The following is a 17,211-nucleotide window of genomic DNA, read 5'->3' on the forward strand; positions in this document are numbered from 1 at the left end:
GAGAGAACTTTATGATGCCTGAAAATCAGTGGGCTGGGCAGAGGTTCATTGAGATATGTAATGTAATGGAGGTATGAAATATGTAATGATATGTAATATGTAATGGAGGTATGAAGCAATGAAACGGAATGAGGACAGTCCTCCAGTGTTACTGGTCAACATTTGTCACAATTAATCGTATTGTTTTCCATTTATTATCCACACAACTTCAGTGGGGTAGCATTTTATGTCACTAATTTGGGTTAAAATGGCTTGAGTTCGGCATAATACATGTGTAGTTATCTAATCACCAGTATTACATTCATTCTGATTATGTGACTAAGCCAAGCTCTTAGCCAGACCAAGCTTTGTGTTGCTGCAAGTTTGCCTAATATGCACTGAATGGCATCGCACACTTGCTTGGATGTTGGGTTATAACACAAGTCAACCTACCTACATTTCAGCTGACTGAAAGCAGCCTCTAAGCCACCCAACACTCTCTCAGTTGTCTTGGAACAGCCTTAACCAGCAGATAAAGAGAATTCATTATCCAACCCAGTCTTTGCTGGGTTTATTACAGTATTTCCTAAAAGGCAAAAAGCAAATATGTGCACATAGGACCTCTACATATTCAGGGATCCCCATTCCATTAACTGGAGGGATCTGATTTATTCCTTCAAAACTGATCTATTGCTGGAACAAGAAGATTATTTGAAATTAAGTTCCTTTTCAGTCAGTGGCACACAGATCCCTCAACTATTGTCTTTAAAACCAGGGTTTGTGCACATTTATTCAAGACATGGACACAATTTAATACTGTGAGTCTTTCACATTAACAGTATTTTGTACATAACACATAATGCTTCACAGGGATTTTTTCATTGATTTTCTACAGCTTTGAAAGCTTATTTGCAAATCTTGATTACCAGTTGATATTTTTCAGTCAGTGCTGTAGATTCCAACATTCCATTTTTTTAACTTCTTCCAAGCTTCTTCTTCAAGCTTCCTTTTGAATACTGCAACAACAAAAATCCCCTTCTTTCCTGTCCTTCCTAGTGTGAACTGTAATTTATGGAATGCATGAGGAAAATATGTATTTCTACTTCTAAATACATCTTCAATTCTAATGTAGGCATTTATTCATACCTTTTGTCCAGCAGCCACAAACTGCAGTGTAGACTGAATTAACAAATTTAGTATCTGTAATTTGCAGACATACTGATATTTTCTTATACTGTTTACAGACATACCAATATTTTGTTATACAACCTTGTAAGACAGAGAGAAAGCTACAATATTTACAGGGAATCCATATTAAAGGGGAAATGGAAAATTTTCTTATAACATATATAGATTAGTAAAAATTATCTGTGTTATATTAAATTAACGTAACCCTGTAAACTTTATTTATAACCTCTAAGCAAAGCACAAATAGGAAATAAAGGTGTCTTTAAATGCTGCAGTTCATTATGGAACACTATGTTGTTATAATAATCTTAAGATTGATCAGATGAACAAATGATTGATCTGTTATTTTTGATACTTACAGTGTAATCCTATGCATGTTTACTCGGAAAAAAAAGACCCATTGTGTTAAACAGTGCTTACTCCCTAGTAAGTGTGTTTAGAATCACAGCCTTAACCTGGTGTCTTTACCAGGAGAATTAGGAAGGGTCTCCACCCTGCAATATACAAAGAGTCTGATGCAGAATAATTTATTCACCAGTATATTTTGTCCCCCAACCCTTCTCCTTCCTGCATTTTCCTGTTGTCCCCAATGTTTCCAATGGAATCGATTACAAAGTCTGTGTACTTTAGGATTGCAGCTTCTGAAGAAGGCCCTGATCTAGCTGTAGTCATGGGCCATCAGGCATAAGAACTGGTGTTCCGTAATTGGCATCAAGTGATGCATCCAGCTAGTTCAAAGTGGCTTGGGTGAGAATCATAACGTGGAAGGAGATGAGCATCTGTATTTATTTATGTGCACAGACGTTGTTTGCTGGATTGGCCAGAAGCCTTCAGAGACCAGGCCTGCAGTTCCTCCACAGTCTTTTCTAGACTGGCTAAAGTAACAGGTTTTGCCAGTTCACTTCAAAGCCAGATCACAAGTTTTGCTGCTTGACAAATACTGTACAAGAAAGGAGGCGGCAGCAAAGCCAATAAGGGGTCATAGTTATTTAATGAATAACAGCCCAAACTTAGCCATGTGTACTCAGAAGTGAGTCCTGTTGAATTCAAGGGGGGTTATTCCCGGGTATGTGGGTTCTTATGCAGGGGGAAGGGAACAGAAGACAGGCAAATGGCCACATTCAATGGCCTGCTGAGCTCTTGCTGGTGTAGTCAGAAGTGAGGTTGGAATGGATCTTTTGTTTTTCCTTGTCTTCTTCCTGACCAAGAATTTATTTTAGGCTAGGACACAAAGGTTTCCACAGGGAGAGTATCAACAAAGTTGGATCTTCCTCTGGAGGGCAGAGCTTTGCCCTTATAGTGTGAAATTGAATTGGTTTTATGGCCATGGAACACCTCAGTGATCATAGGGTTGCAGGGTCTGTCATGTAAAATGATATTTATACAAGTTCAGACAACGTAAGGAACTGCAGAACTGTGTTTCATGTCTTTGCCTTTGTACAAAAGGACCAAACAACATTCTTATGGGACCATGTCAATCGACTTGCACATATAGAAATACCTCCTGATTTTTAAGACATTTATAAGAAAGCAAGCGGTATATTTTTCACCAGGATGAATGAGATCTGTTTTTCTTTTATTTCCTTAGCAGTTAATTATAAAGTATCTCTAGTCCTATGGCCTTGCTATTACCCAAGCACATTGAATGAGCAAATAAGAGTTATTAAAACCTGAGGAACAGCTTAAATACAATGTAGATGTTGTCTCTTGGCACACCAACTGCACAGCACACAGAGCAGAGGATATGTACTGAAACCATCAACGATCCATGAAACAGGTATATTTAACTAGAGAAACCTGTTGTACATGCCTTGCGTTTGGGTGAGCAAACTGTACAGTAGATCTAGAATGTTGTCAATGTAAACTTATTTTGTAATCCTCTTCTATTTTAAAAGCAGAGTTTTCAAATACTCTCATAATTAGAGCCAAATGTGTTCTAGTGGTAAGATAAAAGTACTAATGATAGCTGTCAAAGCATGACACTCTTATGAATACCAGTCTTGGTGCGTTGTTTTCCTCATGAAGAACAGTGCCTCTCCGCACTTTGTGTAGATAATGTAGCTTATCTTCGTGTAATTTCAGTGAAATTGTGTATACAGTATTAATAGTTGCCATTTGGTTTTTAATTTAACATCAGTTATGCTGGAGTAGAAACTTTATAATATGTTCCGAAAAGAATTTGGGTTGGGTTGGCTGCTTGTCAGTATTTCCATCCCCAGGTATTTATCAGAATAATCTCCATAGGCAGATAACTGGTTTTATATGTTGATAATATAAACATGTTGGTGCATGTCAAAGTCTGAATAATTGTTGGAACCTTTTATTGCAGCCGACTCATTGTACATATGTTAGTCTTTGTTTTTATATATCTAACCAGCAGCATGCGAGTGTGTGTGTATGTTTGTAAATCCCTGGCACTTAGTGAATGTGACTGGCCGTCTCATTTTGCTGCACTGTGAATGCAATATCATTGCTACATTAAAGAATTAATGTAGACATATTATTCTGAGTTTATAATATTAATATATTTTCGTCTGTATACCTGATATGTTGGAAATGTAGAGACATGATTATTAGTAAGTCGCTGCATCAGTTAGCTCATTGGTCAGAAGTAAAAACAAACCTTGCTGTACTCTTTACTTTGGATGCCATGCTTATCGTTTGCAATTGCAATGTCTGTTTCTGCTTTGCAACATGGACTCCTGCTGTCATCCAACAACATTTCAAGATTCCTCTGATGTTCATTTGCTTTCACTTGTTCACTGACAACAGTATCCACTGAAGAATCTGCATAACCTGAGCCTGTCATTTTGCTTTAAATCAAGGCACAGACATGCCTGTTAACTATAGACACTGGACTGTTTCCAGCTAAGTTTACTCAGAATAGACACACTGAAATTAATGGACCCAAATTGGCCAAATCCATTAATTTCAATGGATCTACTCTGGGTTCATCTAATGCTGGATGCAAGCTTATCATTATCATTCTTAAGATTTGTGTTACACCAGCTAGCCAGAAGCACAGAGGCAAATACTGCTTCCATTTTTCAAAAGTAAGCATATGAAAAATTATAACAAATCCCATTCATGTCAGTTTTGGAAACAGACAAACAACTGTGTTTTTGAGGTGTGCTTTACCTGTTGTGTTTATGTGCAGTTGTATCTCAAAATTTCCATGCACCAGTAATCATACTTTTTATATATTAAGAATTTGAATGTCTCTGATAATAAAGAAGCTCTCTGAAAAAGAGCTACTGGTGGAAAGGCTGGCAGGATTCACTGTTGCTTTCACTCAATAAATGTAGCACCTTTACTGTGGCATATTCCATGGGATAAAATATCCCATACGGAAGCTAGTTGTCATCTGCCTTAAAAGTACTCTATAACTATTCCTTTTTTCGATTCCGGCTTACCTATTGTGAATTGCCTTTAGCAATTGCTGAAGTGGCAAATCACTCTGAGCCTGATGACCGCAAGTGTGTGAGACAAAAGGGGAAAGCCACAAAATCTCAAGATCTGTGCATGTGTTCTTTTTCATATGCAACTATGGGCGAAATCCTATACACATTCGTGGGGGTAAGTTACATTAAACTCAATGGAACTTACTTCCGAGTAGATATGTATAGGACTGTGCTGTTTAGGGAAATTATTGCGCTCAGGGCCTTTGAGATCATGGCCATTGTGTATATCATCAATTTGCAGTTCTTCCCTTGAAATGTGATGTGATCCATTTAGAATACATCCAAAAGAAACCATAAGCCTGGTCTTTGACATTGATTGGAAGTGTTCATCTGGGAATCGAAATGATGTACTTGTACAGTTCCTGTACCACATTTTGTGTAAAGACTAATGAATGCAGATGCGAAAACTTTCTATTAACTCTGGTTACTTTCTTGTATATTGTAATGGGAATGCCTCATTTACTGAGTATTTTTTTTTTTTTGTAGTTTATAGTTCTAATTCTCCTAATCTTCATCTATACCTCCTTTAGTAACTACAGTATTTGCTTTTAATACTTTCTTACTGTGTGAACTGATTTCTGTAACTTATGTATAAAACAAAACTGGACATTCTTTATATACTGGAAATAATCAGCGAAGACAATATTTCACTAAGTGTTGTACTTTTTATGTACATATCATCAATAAATGTGGATTCATAATTTTAACGGAGTGTCAATTATTACATATCAACTCTGAAAAGAATATGTTATGTGTTTGTGCAAAGTATTTTATTCCCCAACACTATTTCTACTTAGTATATGTAAATCTCTATTTTAAATTACTTATACATGGGGAGTTTTTTTGAGTATGACTCAGCTAAGGAAGTCTGTTCTTTTCTGGCAAAGAGGTCTGAAACCATACGTCTGACACAACCAAGCTTGCCTTGTTACTTAAATTTTGTGGTTTCGATATACCAAAGTTGATCAGAGAATAAATAATCTAAAATCAAAGGTTTCCAGTTGTCCCAGTGCAACGTGCTTTCTAGGCCAACGCTGTCCATGCACCGCAGACTGTTACATCAAAGCAGGTGAACCAATGGCAGCTGAAGGACATTGCACTTGGGTAGCAGACTTGTCTCTTAAGCAGCTAATTATGTCCAACACAGAAACAGAAAACCAATTTTTAAACTCCTAAGCAGTGATGCTTCAGTCAGGGAGTTGGTGAACAAAAAAGGGCTGGAAAACTACTTTTATTATTTTATTCATGTCAGGACCAGGGATATTGGGTGTTTTTGTTTAAAGGAAATATCATCTGGCTTCAACTTAGAAAACAATGGAGATCGTTTCTGTAGAAGAAAACTGCCAAGCCTCAGTAAGTGTTTATAACTTTTGGAGACCACCAGTGTCCCTGATACAAATGGGGGGGGGGGGGAGAGAGAGAGAGCAATGAAATAAATAAGCCACAGCTGTTTGAACATGCTGGCTAGAAGAAAATCCTCTGCCCGTGACTCAAGGACATCTAAAAGACGTCTGCTGACACCACTGTGCCTTGGAAAGGGAGTGAATGAATGACATTCTAATTGTTCCCACATGACACTAAAACAGTAAAAATGGTTCTCTCCACTTGGAAAGAATCCACAGGAGTGGGGGCTTTTAAAAGGTGGGTTCAAAAAGAGGGTATGCTGCTAGGAATCCATAGCATTTCTGACTGTAAAGAAAACTAGGATTTTGCAGTGGCAATGGTGAATAAAATAAGAAACAATTTGTAGTGTTATTATCTGACAAGGTGCAAACATGTTTAAACAGCCAGAGCAGGGTGGAGGGCTGATGTTCGTCTACACAGTGTAGTGTGATCCAGATTAACAATGTGGTACAGATGTCAATGCTTACCCCGAGCTGTAGCATTGATGCATGGAACACTCCTTCCACAAACAGGCCTACATTTCTGCGTTGGTATGATAATGTGCATGGTGTTAATTAGGAAGTAATTAGGAGTTTTTAGTTTTTTTAAAAAATATGTCTCTTAAGAAAATTGGACATAAGAAGAACAAGGAACTGTGGTGATATATTTGCAACTATTTACTGTTATTCAGCTTCATAATATTTGTGTTTGATTTTCTCAGAGATTTTTATGTTAGTTTCTTCTTAGTCCTACAGGTGAGTTGTATTTCTCATAGCATTTGTCATGTGTAACCAACAGGCCATTTATAGCTTTCTACTGGAAAGGAAGCGATCATTTGCTATTCATCTCTGTGGCATATGGAGACTGCTGTGGTTATTTTTATGCGCCCGGTGCAATCAAATGAAGTGTCTGAAGGAAAGGTTAAAACCCCTCTCCAACATCACGTTGCAAATATGATTCAGGTAATATGAGACGAATGGACTGTGTACATGCTAGTTTCCTAAGAAGGAACATATTCTCAGCAGAGTGCAACCACCACCATAGTGCTGCTATGCACAAAAGCAACTTATTGCCCACACACGGCCTGCTAGGATGGGAAATGTGTATGCAAAGGAATGCTGTACATGTGTGGTTCTTGGACCTCTGAATGGTTCTTGGAGCTACCAGTAGCAGACAGTGTGTTGCAGCAATGGCACTCACCTGACCTCTGATCAGCCACATTGCTGCTGCTTTCAGGAAAGGAGAGTTAAGTGTGGTGCAAATGTACCAGCAGAGCCAATCTGGCTCCTCTGCTAGTGTGTCTGCACTGCACCAGCCTCCCCTTCTTCCTAGTAAGCAGCTGAGATACAACTTATGAGTGCCATCACCCCACCCAACCATCTAACAAGGAGTTACATGTGCTGTTTCTGACATTAGGCTGGCAGCCATGCATGGAACTCCAAAATGGAAAGAGTTATTTGAAGTAGACACAACACCCAGACATATAGGGTTTCGATTCAGACCCCCAATTCATTGGAAACATACAAAGGATCCCATAGAAAATCTACTGTTGTACATCCATTATATCTAAATGTGGTGTAGTCAAATGGAGCTGAATTAATACTTTTAACAAATATTCCAACTATGAACCATGCAATAGATATGCAACTTTGAAATGCAAAAACAACACCACAGATTGTTTAGATTATAGAGAATAAAAATTTATTTGCTATAAAATCAATTTTATTCTTACTCGCCTTTCCACCCTATTAAAAATTGTTATTGGACATTCCTGGAATTTTTGGATAAATTTGTCTTTCTGTATTCAATTACTTCAGCACACAATTCCACATATCAAGAAGTGAGTGAGATTCAAAAAGATGACAAATCCTTCAGGGCTAAGTGACAAATAAGAATTCTGTTCTGAAGTCTCCCATTGCAATTAATATTGATGTTCTAGGCCTCAAGGTTATGCTCAGTACCTTAATGCCTTAAAGGCACTGGCTAGAGATCCTGGTGACTCCATTACAATATAATGAAGGGAAAGCTGCACAAGTTAGGGGAAATAAGTTGAAGTTGGTATTCTGCCTTATCAAACAGTAGACCACAATTGGGAGACGGGTGATGTTGGTGGTCGCCCATCTGAACCAGGCAAAATTAAGCAATCTTGAGCAGAGGAAACACGACATTTTTATCTTGTACCTGACCATTAAAAATAGAGAAAGAAGAAAATGTATGCTTAATTATGCTTCAAAGACATCAGTAGCTCATTGCATTTGTGAGTTCTAGTCCCAGTTCCGTGCATTGTTTTTTTGCTTCTTCACCTCTGATGAAATTGGATTGGCGCAGCTCTCTTACACGCCACTCTTCAAGGCCACTTCTTGTTGGTTCTGCGTTTCATCAATTGCCTGGAATTCATCTGTTTGGTTTTCTGGCTTCTCATCATGCACCAAATGAACCATTTCCCGAGATCTACTGGCTTCTCCATTCAATCCACCCTTGTTTTTCTCATTTATGCCTCCTTTGCCATTGTTGATAATAAGTTTTTGCTTCTGCCCACATCTAATGGAAAGGGAAAAACATGGGATGTCAAAGCACACAATCACATTAAAAAGTGAAGTAAAACTCACCGATTCTATCTGGGTTAATCAAAGCTTTAAAACATAAGAAAAGTCCAACATCCTGCCCTCACTTTGGCCAACAAGATGCCTATGGGAAACCTGCAAGTATGCATGTAGTATTTAATCTCGTGATATTTGAAGAAAAACTATGTTTTCAGTTAGGATGCCATTTTGATTTATAGCTTCCAGACTGAAGGTTAAAGGAAAGGTTATCTGCATTTGATCATGGTTGGTCTGTGCTTGTCTGCTTCTTTCAAGACAAAGGAAGAAAACAGCAGCTATGAAAGGTCAGAGACTATCATTAATTAGTAAATGTTTATGTCCACACTTAGATCCATGCATCAACTTACAAACTAGCAGGAAATACTTCTGAAAAGTACCTTCTGTGTGGTAGATAAGATAAAAACAACAACAATGAAGTAACATGACTTTGATAGGACTGGAATGCAGATTGCAGCCAAGGTAGTAATTCTCAGTCCACAGTCAGTGGAGAGCTGTCCGCTCATGACTCAAAATGGGTTAACAGTATAGGATCATCTACAGTTACAGGCAGGTGGGTGCTTTGCTGCGTGGCAAAGAAGCCCACAAAAGTTACAAGCCTGCAATTTTTACCATCGTGCTGAGAGCTGGAAGGAGGAGGACAAGGAGCTCCATCTCTCCTCTAACCTACTGCATTTCTATGCTGGGCCCAGAAGACAGGGCTTCCTTGCTTTGGCAGCCTACTTAGTTTCTATGCTGGTTGCATAGGACGAAAGGAGAGCTCCATCCCTCCTGTGCCTGCCTGCTCTCACAGTGGCCACCTAGATGCCTATGGGATGCCCACATGCAGGACTGAGCATCCTTTAGGAAAATACTTGTATAGTGCAATTTCGTGTCAAAGGGAAAAAAACACATTAAAAATACATAGTTGACAACCTCTCTCTCCCTCTCATCTATCTATCCATCCACACACCCACTATAAAAACAAGAAAAAATTAAACTTACTGATTACCAGCTAACTATTACAGTTGCAAGGTTAAAAGATATTCAGAAGCATAAAGAAGTTCCTTCATTGCTTACTTATTTAAATATTTACCAGCCACACTTTTGTATAAATGCACTATTGTGTGCCTTGACGTATGCTTTTCAATGGACATCTCTTGAAAGAAGGAGCTGCTTTCTCCTTTGTATTATTTAAAGATGTCAGATCTTGGATCTTGGAATTTCCCAGCAACAAGACTAAAAGAAAGTTCTGGCACTAACCAGTGGAAATTTACAAAAGCCATTCCTTACCTCCTTCGACTGTTCACAGCAATGCAAACACCAAGTATCAATGCCAGTGCCAAGAGAGAAGCAACTACAATAAGCCAATCTGTGGGTGGAAGTTCGAGGGAGGGAAAAAAACATGGAAACTTTTACTGGCTAGTCATCTGGATAGAGAGTTGACACAGTAGTTGACATAGTATCATTAATAACCCCACTTTATTTCCTTAAAGGACCCATGCTTATTGTTTTCTTTCAATGTATGAAGCAACAGAGTGAGGTTTCCTCTCAGGTCTGGCTCACAAATATTCTTTCCTCCCCTGCACGCCCATATAAATGGCAAAAATAACTGTATGGAGACTCTTTTGTGAGAAGTGGGAAGCGTACAGAAACCTGATCATAACAGCTGGTACACAGCACTGCTGTGACTAAGAAAATGGCTGCTGGTTGTTTCCAGGTTCTTCCTTTGTTATGCTAAGATTTCTCCCCAAGGCTGTGTATCCACATACAAGACTGCATGAAGGAAATACTTGCAAGGAACTAGCATAGTGCTGCAATATTATTTTTAAAGGTGGGTTCAGCCAGGTGCCTGCCCCCACCCCTAGACTCCCCATCTCTGACCCAGATAGGATGAGCTAGCAAACAACGATGGTGCTGAAAAGAAACAATAGTAGCTGCTGCCTCCTGCTTCCTCACAGGCTCTGTCTGGCAGTGGCAACTAGCAACAATGACACTGAGGGAGACCAGTGAGAGTGACTTATCCCCGGGCTCCCCAAGAACTGATAACTAAGTTCCTGAGACTTTCCCTCCTGTTTCCTGCTACACTGACCTTGCAAATACATGACAAAAATGAAGCCACTTTATAATGAATCTGGTGGCCTATGTAACCAAGTGTTTTCCTTGTCTGCCTGGCAGAAGATCCTGAAATGTAAGGTGACGGTCTTGCCTAGACTGAACCTTTAACTTAATTTCTCAGTGATTTAACCTAAGAAGTTCTACATGCAAAGCATCTGGAGCTGTGGTTCCCAAAGTGGGGCACACGCCCCACACGGGGGCAATTTGAGAACGAGTTATTAACAGTGAATGGCCTTTTAAGCTTCCTCCATGTGAATAGGAGTTCACTTCTTAAATAATAAGAATTATATGTCACCGGGGTGGGGTGGGGAATCAGGATTTTAGAGATGCTGAGGTGGGGCATGGCCATAAAAAGATTGGGAATCACTGACCTAGAGACTCACCACTTCCAGTGGTGGCAGTGAGAGGAGCAATCACAAACCAATAGGACGTTATAATAAACATAAATGGTAAAAGTAAAGACACCAACCTGGTATGATAGCCATTCGTGGCTCGCTTTTTGGCGATTCCCCTGTCTGGTCAATGTGTGTCCCTCTTCCGGACCCCTTCGGGTCATTTGGGTTATCACCTAGATAAAAAACAAACAAACATGCATTACTCACAAAACATTAGAGCTGTGTTATATAAATCTGGAGCCCTTGAGTTTTCACAAACAAAAAAAATACATGATATTGTCAAAGGAAACACAGGTGCGTTGAGTTTCATAACAAGGCCCTATTCCTTGTCACGGGAATGGTAAAGTACAAGGATACAGCAGTGCTTAAGCTCCATATAAACCATAGTTTCCTCAGAGCTTTCATTTGGGTTTCTCCCTATCACACCTTGTTTGCCAACCATTTCAAAAAGCCTTCTTTTGTAAAATACTGGCAGGCTATGCTAAGGAAAGGGAATTTTCATTACTCTATGAAAATTAAAATCAGTTTTCCAAACCATGATAAAATGCTTTCTTCTTTTAAATTTCCAGCTAGTTTATATTTATTGTATTCTTTAGCCCTGTATTTTGAGTTCTTCTGTGAAGTGTATCCCTGTAGCAAGCAGGGTGAAACTGCCTTTCCATAACACCACATACACTTATCAAATGCATGCAAACACTGCAGACGTTAGCTAATATTGCTATGTGTAATTGTTTGTAGTGATACTTATAGAAATATGTATTAATCTGTTATAATTTGAAAATAGTTCCCATAAGTGAGAAAAGGGAGAAAAATCAACTAATCTCCAAAACTGGAGAGACAGAAAGATTGTTGAGAAATGATCACACAACTTCCTTCGACTAGTGCAAACGCATTCATTAAAATCAGAGTTTGATCATGCATCTTTGCAAGAAGTCATGAAATAAACAGAATGTAATCACAGTGAGATTTCCATCTAAAAGCTATTTGTTTCCACACCACATTTCCCCAGGATTTTGATGTATGGAAAAGTAAAGGTTAGCTGAAGTTCCTGGAATTTATAACTCTTACTGGCAGTAGGCGATGATGGATGTCTGTCAGAACCACTGTCAATTTCAGGAAAAACTCCAGGTAATACATAATCTTGAGTGCCATTTACAAGAGGCTCATCTTCAGTGCTCCATTCAGGACGCAATCCATGTAACTGTGGATCTTGTGTTGATTCTTCAGTTTTGGTTCCATCCTTTGAGACTACTGCTGTTGTAATGATGGTTGAATTAACTATTAACTATCAATTAACCTTGAAATTTGCAGAATTAAAACCGGTTTGTTTTTTTGTTTTACAAAATTCCTACTATACTGAAAGTTTAAAAAGAACAAAATAGGGAAGGTTGCAATGTTTCTGATCTGCTCATGAAACCTTCCAGTAGTAATGGACAGAGACTCAAGTGATCAACAGCCAGAAGCAGCTCAGATCAAAGTAACATTGGATCCAAGGACCATTTGGCAAAAGATGCCACATTAGAGTGTGCATACACATGGAAATATTGTCTAATAATAAAATTCATGCATGGCTCCTGCTAGCAAGCCCATTAACCCACACCACGCTTGGGAAGTAAGGTGTTGTCATTTCCTTCCCTTTTTCAAAACTTAAACAAACCCACTGGCTCAAATTCTGTCCGATTTTTATCTCTACAGAGATAAATATTCAAGAAATGTAAAGCACACCAGCAGTTTGGAAAGCCCAAGAATATGCCAGGAACAACAAAGTGAAATGAATAATCAATATATCAGTTCTTACTACAGATATTAGGAGATGCTCTAATTGTCTACCTAAAAAGAAACACTAGCCACTGAAACTAGGAAGGAAACGAGTCTCTAAAGTACACCAAAAACTTCAACACACTGCCATGTTTAAGCAAGGATCCTGCAAAACTTTACATCTTGGCATTAATACTGACATAAAGACAGCATTTAAAGACATCACTAGGCTCTCAAGTAGGAGATGTAACAGCAGACAGCATAATAGATACATTTTGTGAAGGATCATTAGCTTCACATGATAGCAAAATGACATAATTGAAACAATAAATGCAAATATTTGCAGACCGGAATAGAGAAATCATGACCTAAATTGTTTTAGAAAATTATTCCCCTGTACATATCATACTCTCCCGCCCCCCCCCCCCGCCCCCGCAAAAAACAACAACATATGTTTGGGAAACAGTCAATTTGATCACAACTCAAAATGCAATACTCCTTCAACAAATTTACGTTGTGTAAACCTGCAGTGCCTGGCAAACAGACAAGTACTTCTCACAATCTTGGTGGCTATCAAAATGGTCATGGCTATCACAATCACATGTGCTCCATTAGCCACAATTAAAGAATATTAAGCAAGGAATTTTGACAGGGAAATTTCAAAACTGAAGTTCAAAGATATGGAAATGTCATTAGGCTGCAACTGCTTACAAATGATTTTATGACATTATTTTATGAGGTGATCTCCACATGGCACAGTCCCCAAGTAGCAACTTCAACACATTCATTTTACCAATAAGGTCCTGGCCAAGGTAACAATTTAGTTTCTGTTCCTCGACCTTATATAAGTTCAGGTTACATGCAATTTAATTTTCGGTGTCTGTTTTAAAATAGACATGAAAATTAACAACATGAGATTATCTCACCTAAGATAGACAGGGTTAAAAGGAATCCCACCACCATTCTACTGAATACCTGTATGATCAGTATTATTTTTTTGACTTATTCCTCTTCGAGGAACAATTCCAGGAACTAAGACATCTGCTGTTGATTTCGTCGTGTATTTGTCTTCATGACCCCATTGCCTCACTGGTTCTGGGGTTGAATCTTCTTTGGCCACATCTATGGCAATGGTAAATGAATTGAGATTGTAAAAATAGCAAAACTATTAGCTGCTTTTCACTCTGATCCACTGACTTCTTACTCTACCAGCAGAATATTTCTATCCAAACAACATGCTGGGATGCCAGATTTGCTACAATTCAGAAATTCCAAAAGACTTTGACAGTGATCTGGCTGCCCCCTTGGTTTTATTTTCTGACCCAACATCTGACATCACCAGCTGACACTGACAGCTGATTAGGCATACAGAAAATTTCATCAACTTGACAATGACATTTGTGTTATATACTTTTGATGGAAGAGAAAACTATTCATGAGCTACAGCCAAGTACTTGTCAGTTGTGGATGAGAGCCCACGTTCTTCAACCTTCTGCTCTCTACTCACCACTCCCTTTCTCACACACTCATTTCAACTCTTCTACAGGTTTTAACATGGGCTAATTTTATTATAAATCATGTCATAATTAAATGATCATCACAGCAAACATCATTATTTGACTCTGGGTGATTGGCATATGCAAATAATAATCATAATGAATGAGATATAAAGAATTAAAATGTAAGACTTAGTTTCAGAACCATATTTGTATATCTTGTTTGTTTATGTTCTACAAGCTCTACACATGATCAGAAATTTAAACCAAAGGACATTATGCCCTACAGACTAGCTTGAGAACAAAACAAAACATCAGCATAGAAATATCTGGTCAGGTACTATCAAGTTCTTGTGTCGTGGAATGAATGCTATTGTCTATATTGCCAGGCCTGTTTTTTCTGGAGCCTGCTATATAAACTTGATGGGAGGAACATCTCCTTTAATTGGGGTTTGCATAAAATCAACTCTTAGAACAGGAGTTGTTCCTTATTATTATTAAGGAACAGCAAGCTTGCCTCTAGTGAGAGAACTTTTAATTCTAATTTTCAGAAGGCTATGCCTCAGTACAATTTATGCCCTAATCCCTATTTTGAACAAATCACTTGTCCTTGTCATGTATCATTGCCTAAAAATATCCCCATAGGGCACTTTCAACTCTCAGAGGCTAGAGCTAACATTCAAAAGTTACAGATAGGTAGCCGTGTTGGTCTGCCATAGTCAAAATAAAAAAAATCCTTCCAGTAGCACCTTTAAGACCAACTAAGTTAGTTCTTGGTATGAGCTTTCGTGTGCAAGCACACTTCTTCAGATACACTGAAACAGAAGTTGCCAGATCCTTCTATATAGTGAGAAGGTGGGGAGGGGTATTACTCAGACAGGTGGTGGGAATGGGAGATTGGCAGATAGCTGGGATGAGCCTGCTGACGACTCTTAACGACTGTAATGGGTCTTACAGGAAAAGGCAAGGGGTGAGAAGGTGAGAAATGGCTTAGTCATGTATAATGGGATAAGAATCCAATGTCTTTGTTCAAACCAGGTTTCTCCATGGTTTCCCATTGCCTACAGACAGCCACCCAATCTTAAACAACTCCTAACCCACAATAATACTACAACCAGACTTAACACGGACACTGGCACCAGAGCCTGCAATAAACCCAGATGCCAACTTTGCTGCCACATACACCCGGACAACACCATTACTGGCCCCAACAACATCACACATACCATCTCGGGACTATTCAATTGCTCATCATCTAACATTGTGTATGGCATCAAATGCCAACAGTGTCCTTCAGCTCTCTATATTGGACAAACAGGCCAAACCTTACGCCAAAGAATAAATGGACATAAATCTGACATCAAGAATCACAAAACAGAGAAACCAGTAGGAGAACACTTTAATCTCCCAGGACATTCTATACAAGATCTCAAAGTAGCTGTTTTACTACAAAGGAATTTCAGAAATAGACTGGAAAGAGAAGCTGCTGAATTGCAACTCATTACCAAACTTAAAACCATGGAGAAACCTGGTTTGAACAAAGACATTGGATTCTTATCCCATTATACATGACTAAGCCATTTCTCACCTTCTCACCCCTTGCCTTTTCCTGTAAGACCCATTACAGTCGTTAAGAGTCGTCAGCAGGCTCATCCCAGCTATCTGCCAATCTCCCATTCCCACCACCCTTCTGAGTAATACCCCTCCCCACCTTCTCACTATATAGAAGGATCTGGCAACTTCTGTTTCAGTGTATCTGAAGAAGTGTGCTTGCACACGAAAGCTCATACCAAGAACTAACTTAGTTGGTCTTAAAGGTGCTACTGGAAGGATTTTTTTTATTCAAAAGTTAAAATCAGAGGATTTCCTAAAGCATGAGACATCAATCCCAAAGAATCAGTCCCTCTCAAATTGCCCGAAAACAGCAACCTTATGTTAAAAGGAACAAATAATATTCTTAGGTTAGAATTCCAACCTTAAAATCTAGACATTAATCAACATTTCCATTTGGTGGAAAGGCGGGGTACAGATTTAAAGAACGACAAATGCTTTGTTTCAAAAACAGTGCTTCATTTCATACATTGTGATGAAATGAATAGATTATTCAGCGCAATACCTGTTTGTTTGCTTTCACTATCTGAATCAACTCCCATCGGTATACCATCTCTAGAAGTATTTGTGGGATATATTTCTTCAGCATCCCAGCCTGGCTGATGAATGGGAGGTAATGGTTGTTGAGTTGAGTCTTCATGATCGTTGTGTATGACAGCTGTTTGGTGAATCAATGATGAACTTAGGTTTGGACGTGTTAAAATACAAAATGATGGTTTTTGCAAGCCACTCCCCTCCCAATAACTCACTGCGCAATGTTCTCAGCTTTACTCATATTTACATGCAATTACATTTCTTGTGCACCTTACATGTTCAACTATATTTACTGACTGAAAATAAGAATCCAGTTGTGAGCAATGTGATTCCCCACACCATCACCAATCACCACATAATTAAGAATGGATCTGCCACAACTACCTGTATGATAGAAATTATCTATGTTATTGTTTCCAGCTGGAGGAATAACTTCTATGGGTACTTCATCCTTCGTGCTGTTTGTAGAATAATCATCTTCTCTACCCGATTCATGATGTATATCATGTACCGTTGGATCACGAGTAGCAACTTCATGTTTGATATCATCACTGGAACCCACAGCTATGATAATGATGGTTGGGTTGGGTTAATGTTAAGTGTTCTGTAACATTTGCAGAACTACATCCCACATGATTTGCTTAGCATCGCATTTAATTTTTTTAAATTAGTATTGCTAATGGATATCCATTACCACATTTTAGTGGAT

The 17,211-nt window shown here is 38.7% G+C and overlaps 1 protein-coding gene across 17 annotated transcripts in view; it reads right to left on the reverse strand.

Annotated features, from left to right (window-relative positions):
• Window positions 1–7,686: 7,686 nt before the first annotated feature.
• Window positions 7,687–17,211, reverse strand: part of CD44 (CD44 molecule (IN blood group)) — a 73,593-nt gene continuing 64,068 nt past the window's right edge. For 13 of the 17 annotated variants that reach the window (XM_080982554.1, XM_080982553.1, XM_080982551.1 and 10 more), the window contains 7 exons: window positions 16,884–17,066; window positions 16,474–16,626; window positions 13,837–13,983; window positions 12,172–12,357; window positions 11,178–11,276; window positions 9,884–9,962; window positions 7,687–8,552 (listed from right to left, as the gene is read on the reverse strand). In XM_080982554.1, coding sequence (XP_080838680.1) covers window positions 8,345–8,552; window positions 9,884–9,962; window positions 11,178–11,276; window positions 12,172–12,357; window positions 13,837–13,983; window positions 16,474–16,626; window positions 16,884–17,066 — 1,055 coding nt within the window. In that variant the 3' untranslated portion in view covers window positions 7,687–8,344. The remainder of the gene's footprint in view (window positions 8,553–9,883; window positions 9,963–11,177; window positions 11,277–12,171; window positions 12,358–13,836; window positions 13,984–16,473; window positions 16,627–16,883; window positions 17,067–17,211) is intronic. The other 4 variants (XM_080982552.1, XM_080982550.1, XM_080982545.1 and 1 more) reach the window with 4 other exon arrangements.

The sequence above is a fragment of the Podarcis pityusensis genome (genome assembly GCF_964106645.2).
Source record: "Podarcis pityusensis genome assembly, chromosome: 1".
In the NCBI taxonomy this organism is placed as follows: domain Eukaryota; kingdom Metazoa; phylum Chordata; class Lepidosauria; order Squamata; family Lacertidae; genus Podarcis; species Podarcis pityusensis.